Genomic DNA, 19,530 nt, shown 5'->3' with positions numbered 1-19,530 from the left:
CATGGCAGTGGCGGTGCGGCGAAGCAGGGAGACACCGGCACCGGTGTCTGCATTGTTAAGGAGGAGGGCGCGATGTGAGCTTCTTCATCACCTTTTTCTTTTCTTTTTTTCTTTTGATGAAATACATGCATGTTTATTTGTTAAAATAAGTTAGATATGGTGTTTGCTAGAGTGTAGCAACATTGTTAAAATAAGTAAGTTAGTAGCAAATGTTAGTTCTATATAGTTAGTTAATTGTTAGATAATTAACTAGATATTTGCAACTACCAATTAGTGTTGTCCGTCTATGTCCCGGAAAGGGCCATGAAATATCGACTCCTCTAGCGAAGTTCACACCCACAGTCCCGCTATAAGCGAGGGTTTGGGTGCACTCACGTAGCCCTCCCGCCCCTACACTTCCGATGACCCTAACTTTATTGAGGTCATGGAAGAGTTGAAGGACCCCTCGGAGACCGACTCGGAGTTGGAGTATCCCTAGGAGGAGGAGGAGGACAAGGACAACAATGACAACGACAATGACAACGAACCAACGGTGTGCGGAAGCGTTCTCGCCCTGATGATGGCGCAGAGGCGGCATTCAAGAAGAAGGACCAGATGCCCAATACTGCAGCTCACCCTGTGCGTTCAGTTTATTCAGTTTACATGGTTTGATTTATACAGGTTTTTGGTTTGTACGATATTAATACTTCGGTAAATACGGTTGGTTTTGGTATATACCAAATTATTTCGGTATGGTTTCGGTATATACCATAAAATCCAAAGTTGACCCGAATATAAAAATGAACGTAATAATAATTTGCAAATTTATGACTCAAAACACATACTATTTTACACAAATACTCCCTCCGTCCAGAAATACTTGTCATCAAAATGAATAAAAGGGAATGTATCTAGATGTATTTTAGTTCAAGATACATCCCCTTTTGTCCATTTTGATGACAAGTATTTCCGGACGGAGGGAGTAGTATATCACTAAATATATAAGTATATATGCATGCATTGATTCATGTGTTGATAGTTATGGACGTGCTTAGCATTTTAAAAAGATAAAAATGACTATGTTACAAGAGAAATTTACGTGCTTAGTAGTGAATTTGACTCATGTACGAAAAAAATGACAACTTGTATGGTTGTTCATCTCAAGAAATATAATTTTATTTTTCACTTCGGTCTATTTGGTTAACCGTTCGGTTTTTCGGTATATACCATAAAAAGCCAAAGTTCAAATCGGTATGAAAAGTTCATACCATATCTAAACCATAAACCATCAAACCATAAAACTGGTTCGATTCAGTTTATTTTCGGTACGGATTTTCGGTTCAGTTTTCAAATGTACAGAGTGAACTGCAGTTAGTCTTAATTTGAGAGTCCACAAAATCCTGGCTCATGATCTTACTTAACTTGCAAGAAATGTAGATCTTTTTTGTCCTAGCAAACGTCCCTGAAGGATTAGAAGAGATTTTGTACTACAACTGTAACCCAGTTGTTTTGATCGATTTATTGATCATTTTGCTCAAACAAAAAGAAGATTTTTTTATCGGGAAAAGGAAGAAAAATATATGAAAAAACCCTTCATTCCAATATGCCCAAAGATAATATTTTTTGAGACATTGCCCCCAGAGATAAAAGAAAATCGTGTATACAAGTGACTCCATCCCATCCGAGCCGGAACCGGATTCTCTAACATTGAGAAGGAATGTTAAAGAAGTTATAGTACCCTAACTTTCCTTCTTTCTATTTATATGATTATGGCTAAAATGATTTAAATTAATTTGCAAACTGATGATCTACCGTGTACATTTATAGTAATTACATGCAAACAAATTGATGGTGAAATAAAATTAAATTTAAATTATTTATATCTACAGTAAATACCAACACTAAGCAACGTATTAACTATCTACTAACAGTTTCTAACTTTCCTTCTTCATTTTACACTAAGTTAATACTATAGCACCATGACATTCCTTCCCAATGTTAGAGGATCCGGTTCCAGCCCAGCCCATTATCAGAGGAGCGAGTGACGCGTGGGGTCACCTTGTCATCTCCAAGTCTCCAGACCACGCTAATCCTCTCGCTCTCGCATCGGGCCGCCGTCGTGCCCTCGCCGCCGGCTCCACCGCGCCGCCGTGCTCAGGGTGCGTAGCCGTGTCCTCGACCATCTCCTCTCATGTCCAGCAACCTCCCACGCATCCCCTGTCCGTCACCTCCTCACCGCCGCGGCGCCCGCAGTTTCCCCCATCCGTACTAGCTTCGCCGTGGAGGAGTACCTCGTCTCCACCTGCGGCCTCACCCGACCCCAGCCCGTCAAAGCCTCCGCCAAGCTCTCCCACCTCAAATCACCATCCAAGCCCGACGCAGTCCTCACCTTCCTCGCCGGCCTCGGCCTCTCCGGCGCCGACGTCGCCGCCCTCATCGCCAAGGACCCGCTGTTCCTCTGCGCCAAAGTGGAGAAAACCCTGGCACCCAACGTCGCCGGGCTCACCGGCCTCGGACTCTCGCCTTATGACATCGCGCGCCTCGTCTCGCTTTCCCGTCACAGATTCCGGTGCAGATCCATCGTCTCCAGGCTGCACTGTTGGCGCCGCCTCCTCACGCAGTGCCTCTTCTTCTTCTACCTGTGAACTCTCTCTTCCTCTTGTTTTGTTCTTCTCTCAAGAACACACGAACGCACACGGTGGGAAAAACTCACAAACTCTCACACACACACACCTCACCGTGGAGAGAGACTAGCTTTGCTTTCTACTCCCGGCGAGACACACATACACTACATTGTTTTACCCCAGCCCACACGGCCTCAAACTTTCTCATTAACTCAGTGCAACACTTATATACACAAGAGAGGTTGGCTGACTTGCCAAGCTAGCCGCCATACCCGGGCACACTAACCACTAACCCATGTACTTACGCACTAACTTGGCCGGCACACTCGGCCACTAACCAACTCACCCATGATCCAAATGACCCGGCCAACATGCACATGCACATGGCTAGCTAACAAACTACATGCGTGACTACATCAACTAACTAATCTGACCCACTACTAGTTTGCATGCACACACATGATCTCATCTTTATGTGAGTACACTGCCGCAGCCTAGTATATGGACACGACTACATGCATGACTCAAGAAAAACCAAGAAATAATCTAAACCAAGCATTAATAACAAGATTAGTTCTGACATGCACTACTACCTTACTCTCTTTGGGTCCTCTGACAACGTCCTCCGGGCACTCAAGAGGAGCTTCTACCTTCTCACCTCTGACCTCGAGGGGGTGGTCAAGCCTAACCTGGCGTTGCTACGGGAGTGCGAGCTAGGTGCTTGTGATATTGCCAAGCTATGCACCAGCCGACCAGGTCTGCTCAGCACCAACCCGGAGCGCTTCCGGGGCATGGTGGCATGCGCCAAAAACATGGGTGTGCCCTGTGGTTCTGGGATGTTTGGCCACGCGCTGCATGCTGTTGCATGTTTCAGCAAAGAGGAGATCGCAGCCAGAGTGGACTGCTTGAAGAACACGTTCATGTGGACGGATGCTGAGGTGGCCATTGCCGTTTCCAAGGCTCCATTGATGCTGACGAGGTCCAAGGAGTCGATGCAGCGTAGCTCTGAGTTCCTCATCTCCGAGGTTGGCTTGGAACCGGCATACATTGCTCGTCGGCCGGCAGTGCTCACTTACAGCCTGGAGGGCCGGCTCAGGCCCCGGTATTACGCTGTAAAGTTCCTCAAGGAAAATGGATTGCTCAATCATGACCGGGACTACTATTCTCCAGTTTTAGTGAGCAATAACGATTTCATGAAGAAGTACATATGCCCTCACAAGGAAGCTGCACCACACCTTGCTGAAGACTATGCAGCAGCTTGCAGAGGGGAAGTGCCTGCGAGATTCATATTTGCATGAACCAAGACCGGTATGAAAATTGGTATGTTCATTATGTCATTCGGTTGAGAAGAAAGCATCGCACCACTATGACTTGTCCTTCCTCATATTGACACACATATTGGAACCAAGAGTGTAAGATCATAGCATCCCTCGAGTGCTTTGAAGTATGAATGAGCAGAATTTCTGCACACTCTGTATCTTTATGTTCTAAAATGGCTGTTGCAGTCTTGAATGCAATCCTCAATCTATCGTTCCATGAAAGAATGTTCTCATTTTGGCCATGAAGATGATATGAAGTCTCAAACTTTATTTTGGATGGAAATTTTGGGCTTCTTTTTCTGTGTGAAACAATTTGGGATTCATTGATGGTCAGTTGGCCACAAGGTGCTGATCACTGCTGAGAATGCAGTTTTGATCAAGTTATTCTAAGCAGGCCATTGTTGACTAGTAATTTTATCGATTTTCGTTTATTTCCCTTTTAGTTTTGGATGGCCTTCTTGTTGATACTTTTCTAGGGGCTAGTCACATTTCTGTTGACGGCCTACTTGTATATCACTACGTAAACGGATATTTCTAATGCCCTGGTATTTGTACTGGAGAAGCAAACTGATGTGTGTATGCCATGGTGCTGAAAAACAGAGGGCATTTCATACAACAAGGGAACCTATGTTATGGTAACCTTAAAAAAGGTTGTGGCATTACCATGTTAATTTCTGCTATACCTTTAGCTAATTTTATTCCATAATAACACTATCCATATAGATAGCGAGGGCATATTTATCCCTTAGAATATTTGTTTAGTGGGTCTTATGTACCATCATTTTTGCAAATTTCTATCTGGAAAGTGGTAAAAGGAAAAGGAAGAAAAGCCGGATGGGATGCCATGTAGCATAGAGTCTTGCAGAATTTCATACATATGATTTACTATGTACCTCAGTGTACGAACCAACCCTTTTTTTTCCTGATGTGAGGCTGTAGAAGGTGGAACAAATGAGACCTCTGGTGTGTGCTTGTAGTAAGGCAAAGGAGAGGTCCATGCTATATTGGTGAAGAGATGTGATTTAATGATCAGCTCTGTGTCCCTTCTCTGGTGCTTGTTGTAATTATAGAAACAAGATTAATGAAATATGAGCAAGGGGATTGGGAATGGATCGATCATGAAGTGGCTTACCACCAGGTGAGATGGTGTCGAGTTTCCCTCAAGAAAAAAGTGGCTGGGAAATAGGAGCATACTGATTTACTGAATGTGGATGGTGTTTTCCTTCTTCCAGGTGAAGATGTGCTGAAACTGGATGGTGTTTTTTTCTTCTTCTCCCAGGAAACAAGATGAAACATGGCGGCTATGACTTTGCTGTACTATACATGATTCAGAAGGCTTCTGTGACAAGTATGGCCTGATGCTGGCGTGAGTTTTATTCAGGGAAGCTCCTATTTTTCTCTTTTTTGAATCTTGCAAGTTAAGTAATCCTTCTAGTACCCCCGCAAAAAAAGTAATCCTTCTAGTATTGTACTACAGATTTGAATAAACTGGCAGCATCTGGTGCTTTAATCAAATTTGTACATTTTGTTTCAGGAGCCAAGTTGACTCGAATGAGAGCTGAAAAATAGAGGTCCTACAACAAAGTTTTCTAAACTACATATGTGGCTAACTTTTACTTGTGATTTGCTTCAGAAGCTTCATGGCCACAACTATTTTATCAGTATTTCCAATTATCACAGCCCCATCTGTATGAGTTCTTATGTTTTCAGAACATTGGGACTGGGCTTAACTAATTATGATGAGAAATCACTTTCTTATCTTGAATACATCAGTGATTAGAGGATTTTGAGCAAAAGGTTCTCCTGTCGTTTTCATAAATGTCCACTTTAGTATATTAAAATAGTCATATTTTCATATAGGTTCGCCAAAAGCAAAATGACATAGTGTCAGCGGATAAACTGTTTTAGCTTGAAGTGCAAACCATCCATTTGTATATAATGTACTGAAGGCATGTGATGAAATCCAAATTGCAAATGGTAGCTGATCTGCATCATTCTTATTTCTAGAATTTATTTCTCCAACATTTATGCATATTCATTTAGAGTAGATAAATAAACTTCACTAATGAACTTACTACATGAAGGCAATGATAATAAAATACAACTCCTGAATTAATCCCGAAACTATAACAATTATCTCTATGAAGCAGAGATGAAGAAAACACACGCAAGAGGCCATGATGAGCATGATGAGGCCACCCCGACCGTGAGGACGACTAGGAGAGCAGCATCAACTGGGGGATGATGTTGTACTGGTAATTCTGTTTCCAGCGCTAGCTCACCAAGGTTGTATACCAACTGAAGTTTACACGAAAAGGAGAGCCTTATAATCAGAGATTCGTTTAGGGGATTGGGCATGACTATAAATTGACGAGTCTAAATAAACGGTTGTTCGTTGTGTTTGAACATGACGGCTATGGTGCCAACACATGGGGATTCAGTTCAACCAAATAATCAGAGAGAGGAGCAAGCAGCACAAGATAGTCCAAACTACAACCACATCATAGTGCTCTTTCGTTCTGGCCGATTCTTCGATGCATTAAAAATGCTATTTTTCAGTTTAGTAGGTGGTTCCTGGCAAGAAATTTAGTATTTTCACTGAGCAGACCATGAGGTTTTTATTTCTCGGCTGTCCCCTGCAAATGATAAAACTGGTGTGCGCACCTTTCCTCATCAGTATCATGGAAAGCATAGAAGGCGATAAATGGTTCATGAAGTCCAACACACGCACGGGCGCAACACATCGTACATCAGTAGAATTCCAGAGGGGCTTGTTCCTTGCCTGCCTCCTTTATGCCTACAATCTTTATACTAGAGCAAGCATGGCAGCAACTTGGCAACCACGGTCCGCGGGGTATAGTTGCTCAGTGTTGTAATTAGAGAAACTACTACTGCCTATAGATTACAAGGTTTATCCTGTCTATTGTTTTTGTTATGTTCAGCTTTCAGTGTGCTTTCTTTCTTCTAGGAGGAGATGTGCTGAAAGAAACCGAATGCAGACTCATGGTGTGATTTCTTCTTCCAGGAGAGGAGACTGATGGCTGGGGTCAGCAAAGGTGGGTTTGAGAGTGTTTGCCAGCTCAATATATATTTGTCGTGCAATTGGCTTCTGTTGCCAATTGGCCGCAGCTGATTGTTGTTTCAGGAATCTCTTCCTGTTGGGGAAATGGAAGTGCCGACTGTTGGGGTCGCTGGGACACCTTGGGGGGTCCGGAAGGCAAAAATATATGGCCCGTTTCGAGTTGCGACCCTAGTTGATTGGTCTTTCACGTTTGCTACCACTGGATTAACAACCGTTGGAGCTGCTTGGTGGAGGCGATGGTGGGAAAAAGGGAGGCACCGCAACAGCGCGCAAAGCTCATGGCGTCTGAGGTGTTGGTGTTCCAATCCATGGAGGCAGGAGCTTTTCTGGGTGGCTGTATTGGTATTGCTCTTCTCTTTTAATTTGTATCTCTTGTGCGCCGAGTCGCTACACCTGCGCCCATATATGTAGCTTCTCCTTTCTTGGGGAGAGTCTCGGGCTTTGTTATTGGTTTTAAGCTTGTTGGCGGTTGATGTGTGCGGCGGATGAAGTAGTATGTATTGGTGCCTGGCCTGGGTTAATGCCACAATCCAAGTGTATGTGTGCGCTACAAACTACAGCAAGAGCTACAAAATGCAAAGATTTTGGGTATGTATGTATATGTAGGTAGTGAAAGCAAAGTTGTGAATCGCATGGCCACCCTTAGGCTTAGGGTTGTTTGTTTGGCCCGGGCTGAGCACGTGCACCTCGCTTGGTCATGAACGTGCCCTAATTCTAAGGGTGGCCACGGCGGTTCTCTGACAGCACAACTACGTACCGGTTGGTTCATATGTGGTTAATTTTTTTTCCATTACTGATGTAGTACATGTTACAGTGAAACCCTGAAAAATAACATAATAAACAACTCTGTTTCCAGGATTGCAGAAATAGGCTTAATTGCAAAATTCTGTTGAAACCCTATTTGTACTAGTAAGGTACACGTGCATCGCACGTATGAGATTTGGCAATCCAAGCTAGCTGCCTGCTTGTCGCGTCCGTCCCCGTGGTCCTCGTCTTGCTCCACGGCAGCGTTGTCACCGGCAAGACGTGTGGACCCAGTTATAATTTATCAGACGCTTTTTAGGGGCGTTTGTGCAATTTTACCGGGCCATAAAATATTTTACGGGATTTATTCTACCAGAACAAAAGTCATACCATAAAAATGCGAAAAAGCTTTTTGCGGTATTTTTTAAACCGATTTTTGAGGGACGGGGCATACGGGATCTGCTAGAGATGCTCTAATGCAGCCTAACCCAACAACCTTGTCGAAAATCGCCCTTGAGAAGGGCTTCAATCAGATTGTTACGCACAATCGTATCGTGCATACAAAATCTACAACACGTGCAAATGAGACGGATTTGGACCTTTTAGATGCTTCTACCACGTGACTTCGTAAAATCTCAAGATGATATGCCGGTTCAGTCAGTGGTGCTCATACGGGTAGGGTGTGCGTGTATGTGTTTATAGAGGTGAGTGTATGCACATTTATATGAGCGCTTGCGTCTGTATTGCGTTAAAAAAAGATGGTTCTACCATCATCAGTAAGCCACAATCAATAATGACACGTGTCCCTTCTTGGGACTCCCTGTGGGTCAATGATAAGAGAATGAAATGAATTGATATTATTGTTTAGCTTGATTTTAACAAAGAGAGTACAACGACGACCATTGATAAAAATAAATACACATAAAATTTCTGCGAAATTGTCATCTGGAGCTCTCCTCTTTGCATCTTCATGTTATTCCAATCCTCCAACAGATCAAATCGTTATACATGACCGAGGACTTCATGCCGGGCCAGACTTTAGTCTTTTGCTCTTTCGACCTCGAGGTTGACAATCGGGGCATGCTTTACAACGTAACGCCAACCTCCTTCGTTGACATGATCTTCTTCAGAAGCCTCTGTTTCTAGTTTGACCAACACGGTGATATCGTGTGCTTCAACGCCACTCCATCACCACTGGCAAGGAAGACAGGGCCGATCTCGGCCGACCTCCGGGCGGTTGGGCCTTCATCAACCCACCAGCCCCCCAATCGGTAGGCATCAACATGATCTTCCAAGCTGCCGATACACGTCGGGCTCAAAAACTCACCTGACACGCGGTCTACGTAGTCGCGATGACCCCAAAAGAGCTCCTGGAGTGGTCCAACTCCACGATCGCCTTCGATCACACCGACCATCCGGCCTACGTTCCCCACCCAAGCAAGTTGCCCTGGTGGTAGATCTGATCATCGAGTGGGGATGTCGAGGGGTGAATTGATTGATGGGAGAGGGAGACGAACGAACGACGACCTACGGATTGCTCAGTAGAGATAAACTTACCAGGTGGTCGGATGAATATTTGAACATAAGTTTGACACATACCTAAAAGCCATACATGAAACTTTACAATTGCCATGCATGAGAAACTAAATCTACCATATCGTAAAAATAAACGGGAAAACTAAACAGTTATGTTTGAACCTAAGTAGCCATTGTTTCATAAGATGATGGCATTTTTTTTTGAAAAATAAAAGTTATGAAATAGTCTTATGAAAAAAACTGCCACCCTCTAGTATATTAAGAACGAATTTGTGCTTCGAGCCTGGATTTCGTCACGAACGCCATTCTATAGTCCAATGTGTGGCTTTTTTTTACATGAAATGAATTGATACTATTGTTTATAACCTGATTAAACAAAGAGAGTACAACTAAGACCGTTGATAAAAATAAAGCTAGATAAAACTCTTGTGAAATTGTCATCTGAGCTCTGCTCTGCGCAACTTCATGTTGTTCCAAGCATCCGACAATGAAAACATCAGACCCCATTATTTGGTTTCTAAAAATCATCCACAAATGAGAGAATCGATTCAACCATTGCAGCAGCCGGCGAGATCTTAGGTGGAACGTATATAACATTCCAAGTGCAAGTCACAAAAAGCAACGTCACCCAAATGGTTACCTGGAAGATCCGCCAAGTGTGTGCATGTCCCATTGAGCGGATCATAGACTTGTAGCGTCGGAGTTGGTCCATTAAGAAAGCAATAGCACATTAGCTTTCCACCATGATGCATCACCCTGAAAGGTATCACTAGATCAATGGTTCGAGCCATCGGGATCATATACGCCTCGACCCAAGTGCCCTCGGCCAAATCAGTCAGCAGCCATATGGTCGTGCAAGCATGTTTGGTCCCACGTCCCTCTGGCTGAACCATACAAAGGGTGCCATTGAGCTCGACCATACGGGTCTCTGATCTCAGCTCTTGTAGCCTCACCCGAAAACATTTCAGAGAGCGTACGCACCCCGATCCAGCTATCTCGACCGTCCGTACGCGCAGGGATCCGCGTCGTCCTTTAGCCACTAAAACAGGCATTGCCACCCACGGGTCTGTGATCAGCCTACGTTGCAGGAGGCTACTGTACCGGAGACTAGCTGCGCACCCAGCTCAAAGACATATGCGTCTTGACAAATTCGACAGAAACGCATGCAGTCATGCACCCAGCGCATGGGGACAATAGCTGGCCCGTCCGGGTGTGATGTTGCATCCGGGCTGCAGACGTCTCATAGCTTTTTAACCATTTTTGTAAGGAATGTAAGGGGTTGCATGGGTAATGTTGTTTAAAGAAAACAAAAAACAGGTAATATGCTTCAGCGGGCGGGGCTTTCTCTGTCCTTTCATTTTTCTCTCTTTTTTCACTTTTTTTTCGAAAAAACTTCATATCTATTCATCTTCAATCATGGCAGTACAACGGATACAAGAAATAAAAATTACATCCAGATTCGTAGACCACCTAGCGACAACTACAAGCACAGAAGCGAGCCAAAGGCACGCCGCCGTCATCGCCCCTCCATCGCTAGAGCCGGGCACAACTTGTTGTAGTAGACAGTCGGGAAGTCGTCGTGCTAAGGCCCCATAGGACCAGCACCACAGAACAGCAACCGCCATCGATGAAAAATAACGTAGATCCACATGATCCAAACCGAAGACACGAACGTAAACGAACAACGACGAGATCCAAACAAATCCACCAAAGATAGGTCTGTCGAAGACACACCTCCACACGCCCACCAACGATGCTAGATGCACCGCCGGAACAGGGGCTAGGCGGGAACACTTTTATTTCATCTTTAGAGAGCCGCCGCCGTCTCGCCTTCCTGAATACAAGGAGATATGGATATAACGTTTGGACTATACGAGTCAATATGAACAGCCCAAATAGCGAGGACGAACAGAAGAACGAATACGTGGCACCACGGAATACAAGGAGTAGGCTCACGCTGACAGTTTTGATGGGCCACACACATCATATGTTGCGATGGAATGCCTCACTTTAAATTTTTCTACCCATAAAAATAAATAATAGAAAAAGAGATCAGGAAGATGGACATTTGCGAATACATTACAGACTGCTCACACATCACATGAGACGTCAGAATAGAACAAATATGAACAGGGGTCTAAGCCCGTGGCCAGCCTACCCATAGGTCCTACGCAACTAGCAGAACAGGACATGGGTAGCACAGTAATGGCCGTCCTAAACGATGCAACCACGCGCATATCTCCAGGTACATGAAGCTCAGCCGACCGCTAGGATAACCCGACCCGGATGCCTAAGCTCAAAAAGTCCACATTCTAGCCTCACCGGGGCCTTGATGGACCTCTTCCATTCCTCGGTCTCGAGGTCAAGGCAGAGGACACAGTACCCGCCCACCTGCGGTGGCACCGAGCTGTAAGTGTAAAGGAAGTAGAGCACACCATCTATGGTGACCATAGAGTTTTTGTGAAAGCGGACACGGTCTTTAATTGGTGGTGACTCCCTCCGCCACCATGTTCTGGCGCCGTCCTCCAGCGTGAGAACATCGCAGGTGTACTCCGGTGGATCAGCATAACTGTACATGCTCGTGAGGCGGACCACCTTGAACTTGCCTGACGGGGCAGCGTAGCCGATGCCAAAGACGTAGGACGCTCCGCCGTCGTCCATCTCCGTGGAGGTCACGAGCACATCCCCGGTGGCCAGATCGATCACGTTGAGGACGCGGCCGACGCGGGTGGCACAGACGGGGCCGCGAGGTCCGGAGGTGATGGTCCATAGGTCACCTGCGGACTTGACCACCCTCACGACGCTGCCGTCCGTGTCCAGCAGCCGCAGGGCACTATGGTCCATAGGTTGCGTATCATTTCATTGAGAAGATAAGAGTGAATATAGGTGATGGTACAACACATGACACGAACATAACATGCGTGAACATAGTGCCCGGAGTAGAGAGGCATGGGATGCTCGGCCTAGAGAGAAAAACAACACAACGAAAACTCGCCTCCCCGGAAGCACCCAAACCAAAACACCATGACAACCAACATCTCAAAAACCACTGCCAAGGACGCCGCGAGGAAACAAGACAGCGCCTTCACGAAGGAGAACGACGCCATCGCCGCCCGATCCGGATAGTCGGATCTAGGGTTTCCCCTAATGCTCGAAGAGGGGCACATACGCCGGCCATAGCAGCGCCTCCAAGAAGGGGACGACACCCGCGTGTGTCGCTGCTCCTAGCGTCGAAGGGTCGAGCAAGGATTTCTCCTGGCCAGAGTGTGAGCAATCCCAAGCCGTCGGAGCAAGATTCGGAGAAGAGGAAGCCAAGTCATTGGTCGGAACCGCCACCGCGGGAAAGGGAGCCACGGCCGCTGCCAAATGAAGCACCGGACGCGTGAGCTACGGATCACGCGGAAGGAGGTTGGTGAGGTTAGGCGGCTGGGCAGAAACGGGAAGCAACGCAGGGGAAGCGAAGGTGGATGAGGACCCGGACAAGCCAGGATCTAGAGAGGAGCGCAGATCCGGGGCGTCCGGACCGGAGCCGCAAAGACGCCAACGAGCCAAGGAGCCGGAAAAGAGGCGTAGCTCCAGGAGCAAGCCGGAGCTAGAGCTGCGCCAGGGTGGATGCCGACCAACCGAGAACACATGCAGGGGATGGTGTGGAGCCGCCAAAAAGCCGGCGAACCGGAGGAGCCGGAAGGGACGCTACACACGCGGAGCACCGATTCTGGAGCTGCATTAGCCAACCAGGGGGGAGGGGGACGGGGCGTGTCCATGGCTGCCGAGCCGAAGCCGCACCTGCAGGGGAGGCAGGGAGGGGAGAGGGGGTAGGGAACTCGCGCCAGTCCCGCTCCCGGCCGGCGCTGCGGGAGGCAGCCGCCGCCGGGCAACCTGTTCCACCAGGTGATGGGGATCCATAGCTCGGGGGCATGGCGCCGCAACGCAGGATGGGAGATCGAGGGCCTAGCGTGGCCGCGCCGGCCAGCTGTCCGGCGTCGAGGACGATGGAGTGGTCGGATGGGGGTGGGGGGAGCCCGGAACAGCAGCGGATTGGAGAAGAAAGGCCCCGCAGCCACCATCCCAGGGTCTGGTGCGGCTTCGCCGGCCAGCCCTCCGGCAACGGCGGCGCGGGAGTGGGCAGATGGGAGGCTTCGGGCAGCGGCTAGGGTTCCCCTGTGTCGCCCGAAGCCGGCGATGCGGGGGTCGGGCGAGCGGGACGAAAGAGCACTTATGGTTGTGGCTTGCATCTTTCTTGTTGATATTTTTGTTTATAACTCGATTAAACAAATAGAGTACAACTAAGACCATTGCCAAAAATAAATCTAGATAAAATTCCTGGAAAATCGTCGTCTCTGCTCTTCGCATCTTCATGTTGTTCCAAGCATCTGACAACGAAAACATCAAACCCATTATTTGGTTTGTCCAAAAACACTCACAAATGAGAGTCGATTCAACCGTTGCAGCCGCCGGTGAGACCTTAGGTGGGACGTACATAACATTCCAAGTGCAGGTCGCAAAAACCAACGTCAGCCAATTGGTTCCCCGGAAGATCTGCCAGGTGTGTGCATGTTTCATTGAGCGGATCATAGACTTGTAGCGTCGGAGTTGCTTTGTCACTAAGTAAGTAATAGCTGTAATAGAACATTAGCTTTCCACCATGACGCATCACCTTTAGAGGGATCACCAGATCAACTGTTTCAGGCATCGGGATCATGTACGCCTTGACCCAGGTGCCCTTGGCCAAATCAGACAGGAGCCATATGGTCGTGCAACCATGTTTGGTCCCGCGTCCCTCCGATTGAACCATGGAAAGGGTGCCGTTGAGCTCGACCATATGAGGCGTTGTATATCTCATCTCTGGGGCTTTGATGGACCTCTTCCATTGCTCGGTCTCGAGGTCAAGGCGGAGGACATAGTCCCCACGCAACAAGCTGTAAAGGAAGTAGAGCACACCATCTATGGTGACCGTAGAGTTTTTGTGGAGGCCGAAATAGCTTGCAATTGGTGGTGATTGCATCCGCCTCCACCCTTTGGCGCCGTCTTCCAACGCGAGAACCCAGCAGGTGTGCACCAGCGGATGACCATGACTGATAGTGGCCATGAGGCGGACCACCTTGTACTTGTCCGACGGGGCAGCGTAGCCAATACCCAAGGTGCACAACGCTCCGTCGTCGTCCATCTTCGTGGAGGTCACGAGCACGTCCCCGGTGGCCAGATTGATCACGTTGAGGACGCGGCCGACGCGGGTGGCGCAGACGGGGCCGCGGGGGCCGGAGATGATGGTCCAGAGGTCACCTGCGGACTTGACCACCCTCACGACGCTGCCGTCCGTGTCCAGCAGCCGCAGGTCGCGGCGCCCTCCGCTGGCCACGCCATGGAAGGAGTTGGCGACGATGAGGAGCTGCGGCTCCGTGCGGGCCTTGTGCGCCGCGACGAACGCGGGGTCGGAGATGAGCGCGCCCCACCCCCTGGACGCGCACCGGAACCGGCACACCGACTTTACCGGCGCCCAGGAGAGTATCTCGGAGACGACGTCGCTGGGTACCGACGTGGGCATGGTCGATTGATCGGTGGCCGGAAGGAACCGCCCGCGAGCGGGAGTCGTTGCGAGGCCGAAAGATCGGATCCGCAAGCACGATTGTAGCGTATTGTACACCAAATATACAACCCCGTTGTTTTTTTTAGGGAAGGCCTACAACCCCGTTAGTTTGTTACAACATGGAAAGGTATTGTATGGTAACACTCAGCATACAAATTGGAAATCATATATATTGTACACGCCTGGGTCTGCGCTTTCTTTCTTCCGGGAGAAGAAAAGAAAGGCGATCTCGCCTCCTCCCGCTAGGGCGTCTTCCTCCGCCGCCGTCCTCCGGCGGCTCCCCTCCGCTGACGATCTCGGTCGTCGGTGGTGAGGGGGGTCGCCGGATCCACGCGTGTGGATTGTTTTAGGCATTAGTTTTTTAGGATTTGGGTTGTTCATCGTCATGGCTTCGGCAGTGGTGATGGCGATGCCGACTAATAAATCTTCAGATCCTTCCCCAATGAGGCGGTCCGTTTTTGGGGTGGGTTTGAAAACCGGACTTCAAGCAAGGATGGTGCGGCGGCAGCGACATCCTCGTGGTGGACCTGTGTCCTCGGGCTCCGCCGTTGCGACGGCGTTTGCTCCAGCGTTGACGTGGAGCTTGGGAGGTAGTCCAGGAGCGGATGCAGATTGTAGTCTGCATCGACGGCATCTGGAAGATGGTGGATCTGGGTTCGTGGTTCGTGGCAGGCAGGTATGGTTTCCTCCTCTAACATCTTAGTTGGGCGGGGATGCCAGATCTGGAGTTCGATGGCGTGTCCGGGATGTTGCCCCGGTCTGATTCGTTCAACGGCAATGGCTTCGCCTTTATTGGTGAGCCACCTTGGAGGTCCTCAAAGCTGCATATCAGCAATGAAGCCGCATCGAGCTCGGATATGGAGGTGATCCGTCATGTTCTTCTTTGGTGGCTGCTATGATGGTGCCAGAGGCAGGTGACGGGCGTTGGTGTCAGTCTTGTTTGTAATTTTACTTCTTGGCTGGTGTTCCTGTGTGCAAAGGCTAGCGTTCTGCTGTCTTTTCAGTTTTATCAGGTCGGTATGTACGTGGCTTGTACTATGATCCTGATGATATAAATGAGACACGTATTACCATGCAAAAAAAAATATTGTACTAATAGTGTTAATACTTACACCTTTTCCAAATCACAACATTACATGAAACAAGATATTGTTGTTAATGGAAGTTTTTTTTTGCGAGAACGCCCACGAGGCCTCCCAATCGGTAGGCGTCAACATGATCTTCTAAGCTAACGATACACGTCGGGCTCAGAAGCTCATTTGACACGCGGTCTACGCAGTCGCTATGACCCCAAAAGAGCTCCTGGAGTGGTCCAACTCCACGATGGCCTCGCAGCGACCATCCGGCCTACGTTCCCCACCCAAGCAAGTTCGCATTGGTGGTAGATCTGATCGTCGAGGCCCCTGAGTTCTGATGGACGGCAGTAGTGGCGTAAACATCATCTTTGCGGACACTAGCCAAGATGGGGATCTCTGCAGCCCTGGCCCACTGGCTTCCACGATTTCATGCCAGGCGAGCAGATGCACCCAGATCTAGAGGTCGTATTTGGGGATGAGGAAAACTTCAGATCGAAAGCAATCTGATTCAATGTGGCGCCATTCCTATGTTAAGTTCATGATGCTACCGTCGTACGCATATCTCCAGCTGAAGATGCCCAGGCCGAATGACACGGTAACGATTCACAACAGTCTCGAGAGGGCTCACGAAGCAGAAGTCGCGAACGTGGTCAGTGTCGGCCTTCCAGTCGGCGAAGGAAACAAAAAAAAATTCCAAGTAGACCTAGAAGACCAGGCAAAGACAGTGATCATTGGAGGAGACCTACCAGAAGAGCAGGAAAGCCAAACTTCTACAATTCCTTTGAGGCAACTGGGACATCTTTGCCTGGAGGCCCGCGGACATGCCCGGGTTCAGGAATAGATTGCACAACACAGCCTCGATGTCCGGAAGGACACCCTGCCAGTCAAGCAAGCCCTCAATGGCTTCGACACAGAGAAATGACAGGCTATTGGCGAGAAGATCATCCGACTCCTAGTTGTCAAGTTCATCAGAAAAGTCGCGCACCTGGAGTGGATGGCCAACCCCATTATGGTGTGAAGAATAACATGTCATAGATTCCCTCTGCCTCGTATCGACCAGGTCATAGATTCAACCGTGGGTTGCGAACGCATGTGCCTTGGACACCTACTCCAGCTGCAATGAAATACGCGTGAAGGAGTCCGACCAGAAAAAGACCTCCTCCAACACACCTATCAAGCCTTTTTTCCACATCACCATGCCCTTTGGGCTCAAGAATACTGGGCCTACATACCAACATACGATACAGAAAGGCCTCCACGACCAGATCGGCGTCAACATCGAGGCATACGTCAAGGACGAGTCATCAAGTCAAGACGCGACTCTAACTTCCTCTCCGACCTCGAGCAGACCTTCACCCACCTGCGTCGTTTCAGCATGAAGCTGAATCCAGAAAAATGTGTCTTCGGGGTGCGTTGCGGACAGTTCCTCAGCTTCATAGTATCTTACGAGGCATCGAGGCAAACCCAAAGAAGATACATGCCATCGTCAACCTCAAACCACCAAAAACAATGCAGGAAGTACAGAAACTCGCGGGTTGCGTCGCAGCTCTGAGCCGGTTCTTATCATGGCTCGGGGTGAAAACCCCACAACTCTACTAGCTTCTTCGCAAGAACAACAAGTTATTGCAGCGGTGAAGCAAAGGCCGCATTTGCGGACCTCAAGTACCTTCTACAATCTAACATGTTAATGGCTTCCCTGGCGCAATCGGAGCCATTGTTGCTATACATATTTGCCACCACACAAGTCGCCAGTATGGTCATGGCGGTCGAGAGGGAAGAGCAAGGAAAGACATAGCGGGTCCATCACCCAGTGTACTACATCAGCGAGGTTCTGACACCATGCAAAACCCGCTACCCGCACTACCAAAAGATCACATATGCCGTTTTCATGGCAGCACACGCACGCACGCACGCATATTCGTGAAATTATGTCTCTTCATGAAAAGACATTGGACAATAATGAAAAGAACCACACTAATTGTTAGATGAACACGTTACAACTTTCAGTTTGTAACTTCCAAAAGATGCGAACATTGAACTCACTAAGAAAACTAATGCAACAAAATTTAGCATTTCAAGTTGTTTATGCACTTCAATAACATTTATAGTTTGCAACTGTGTGCCTAAAATATTTGAAATAACTAAACTCACTAAAAACATCTAATAATATCCACAGCCAATCGCGGGCTTTATACTAGCCAGTATATTTGACACATGTAATGTACAAATGAATTGGCGCTTCAAACCTGGATTCAGTTGTCATTCTGTGGTCTAATGCTTGGTTTTTTTTACATGAAATGAATTGATATTATTGCTTAATTTGATTAAACAAATAGAGTACAACGAAGACCATTAATAAAGATAAAGATAAAGCAACATAAAATTCATGCGAAATAGTCGTCTGGAGCTCTGCTCTTGGGGTCTTCATGTTGTTCCAAGCCTCGGACAAAGAAAACATCAAACCCTATTATTTGGTGTGTCAAAAAGCACTCACAGAAGAGAGAACCAATTTAACCGTTGTAGCCACCAGCGAGATCTTAGGTGCGACGAACATAACATTCCAAGTGCAAGTTGCAAAAAACAATGTCAGCCAAATGGTTACCCGGAGGATCCGCAAGGTGTGTCAATGTCCCATTGAGCGGATCATAGGCTTGTAGCGTTGGGCTTGCGCTGGCAGTATGTAAGCAATAGCAAATTAGCTTTCCACCATGACGCATCACCCTGAAAGGGGTCACTAGATCCATGGTTTGATCCATGGGATCACATACGCCTCGACCCAGTGGCCCTTGGCCAAATCAGGCAGGAGCCATACGGTCGTGCAAGCATGTTTGCTCCCGCGTCCCTCCGAGTGAACAATGCAAAGGGTGCCATTGAGCTCAACCATACGGATCGCTGGTACCATCTTCCACAGCCTCGCCGGGGCTTTGATGGACCCCTTCCATTGCTCGCTCTCGAGGTCAAGGCAGAGCACATGGTCCTCCACCTGCTGAGGCTTCAGCTGTAAGCAAAGTATGGTGACTCCAAGCTGTAAAGAAAGTACATCACACCATCTATGGTGACGACGCAGTTCCGGTGATACCGGAGATGGAGATGGAGACGGACTACGACCGGGGGTGACTGCATCCGCCTCCATCTTCTAGCGCCGCCTTCCGGCGTGACGACCTCCCATGTATGTCGTCCACGTCCTGGGCCGTCCATGAGGCCGGCCACCTTGCACACGTCGGGCGGGGCGGCGTAGCCAATGCCAAAGGCGTAGAGCTGGTAAACCCTGGATGTCATGAGCACGTTCCCGGTGGCCAGATCGATCACGTTTAGGAAGTGGCCGATGCGGGTGGCGCAGACACTACCGGACTCGCGATCTATGCCTACGGCCACGGGCCGTCGGCATAGGCCCCTAGGCCGTCGGCATAGATCTATGTCGACGGCAGCCGTCGGCATAGAGCCGTCAGTCTAGATTACGTCAGCGTACTCCTGTCAGACCGTCGGCATAATAATGCCGTCGGCATAGGGGGGTATGCCGACGGCCCTGGCGCAGCCGTCGGCATAGTTTAGCCGTCGGCGTAGTTTTTCGTCTGACGGCAAC

General features: G+C 48.3%; 3 protein-coding genes and 1 pseudogene across 3 annotated transcripts in view; 1 reads left to right on the top strand and 3 right to left on the bottom strand.

The window, feature by feature from the left end:
* The window catches only part of LOC119320762, a 9,034-nt gene extending 4,944 nt beyond the window's left edge, over positions 1-4,090 (top strand). The window contains exons 2-4 of the mRNA XM_037594712.1: positions 661-667; positions 2,179-2,572; positions 3,178-4,090. Of these exons, the coding sequence (XP_037450609.1) occupies positions 661-667; positions 2,179-2,572; positions 3,178-3,901 (1,125 nt within the window). The 3' untranslated portion in view covers positions 3,902-4,090. The remainder of the gene's footprint in view (positions 1-660; positions 668-2,178; positions 2,573-3,177) is intronic.
* Positions 4,091-9,859: 5,769 nt separating this feature from the next.
* On the bottom strand, positions 9,860-11,945 carry LOC119325884. The gene is made up of 2 exons (XM_037599604.1): positions 11,607-11,945; positions 9,860-10,222 (listed from the first exon to the last, which is right to left on the bottom strand). The coding sequence occupies exons 1-2, from the start codon at positions 11,943-11,945 to the stop codon at positions 9,860-9,862; spliced, it is 702 nt and encodes a 233-aa protein (XP_037455501.1).
* A 1,667-nt stretch (positions 11,946-13,612) lies between these two features.
* Positions 13,613-14,451, bottom strand: LOC119322238. Its single transcript, XM_037595734.1, has one exon. It carries the CDS (start codon positions 14,449-14,451, stop codon positions 13,750-13,752), a length of 702 nt encoding a protein of 233 aa, XP_037451631.1. The 3' UTR covers positions 13,613-13,749.
* Positions 14,452-18,484: 4,033 nt separating this feature from the next.
* On the bottom strand, positions 18,485-19,226 carry LOC119320761 (annotated as a pseudogene).
* Between the last annotated feature and the right edge of the window lie 304 nt (positions 19,227-19,530).

This window comes from Triticum dicoccoides, chromosome 6B, assembly GCF_002162155.2.
Source record: "Triticum dicoccoides isolate Atlit2015 ecotype Zavitan chromosome 6B, WEW_v2.0, whole genome shotgun sequence".
In the NCBI taxonomy this organism is placed as follows: Eukaryota; Viridiplantae; Streptophyta; class Magnoliopsida; order Poales; family Poaceae; genus Triticum; species Triticum dicoccoides.
Note: the sequence above shows the minus strand (reverse complement) of the source record. Positions and strands in the feature narration are given on the sequence as shown.

What these genes read in the sequence shown, in the direction of transcription:
- LOC119325884 (XM_037599604.1), bottom strand. Translation starts at nt 11,945, where the DNA reads ATGGACGACGGCGGAGCGTCCTACGTCTTTGGCATCGGCTACGCTGCC. An exon ending in AGAGGTCCATCAAGGCCCCG is followed by an intron (nt 10,223 to 11,606) that starts GTGAGGCTAGAA and finishes AGGCTACAAGAG; the next exon opens with CTGAGATCAGAGACCCGTAT.
- LOC119322238 (XM_037595734.1), bottom strand. Translation starts at nt 14,451, where the DNA reads ATGGACGACGACGGAGCGTTGTGCACCTTGGGTATTGGCTACGCTGCC.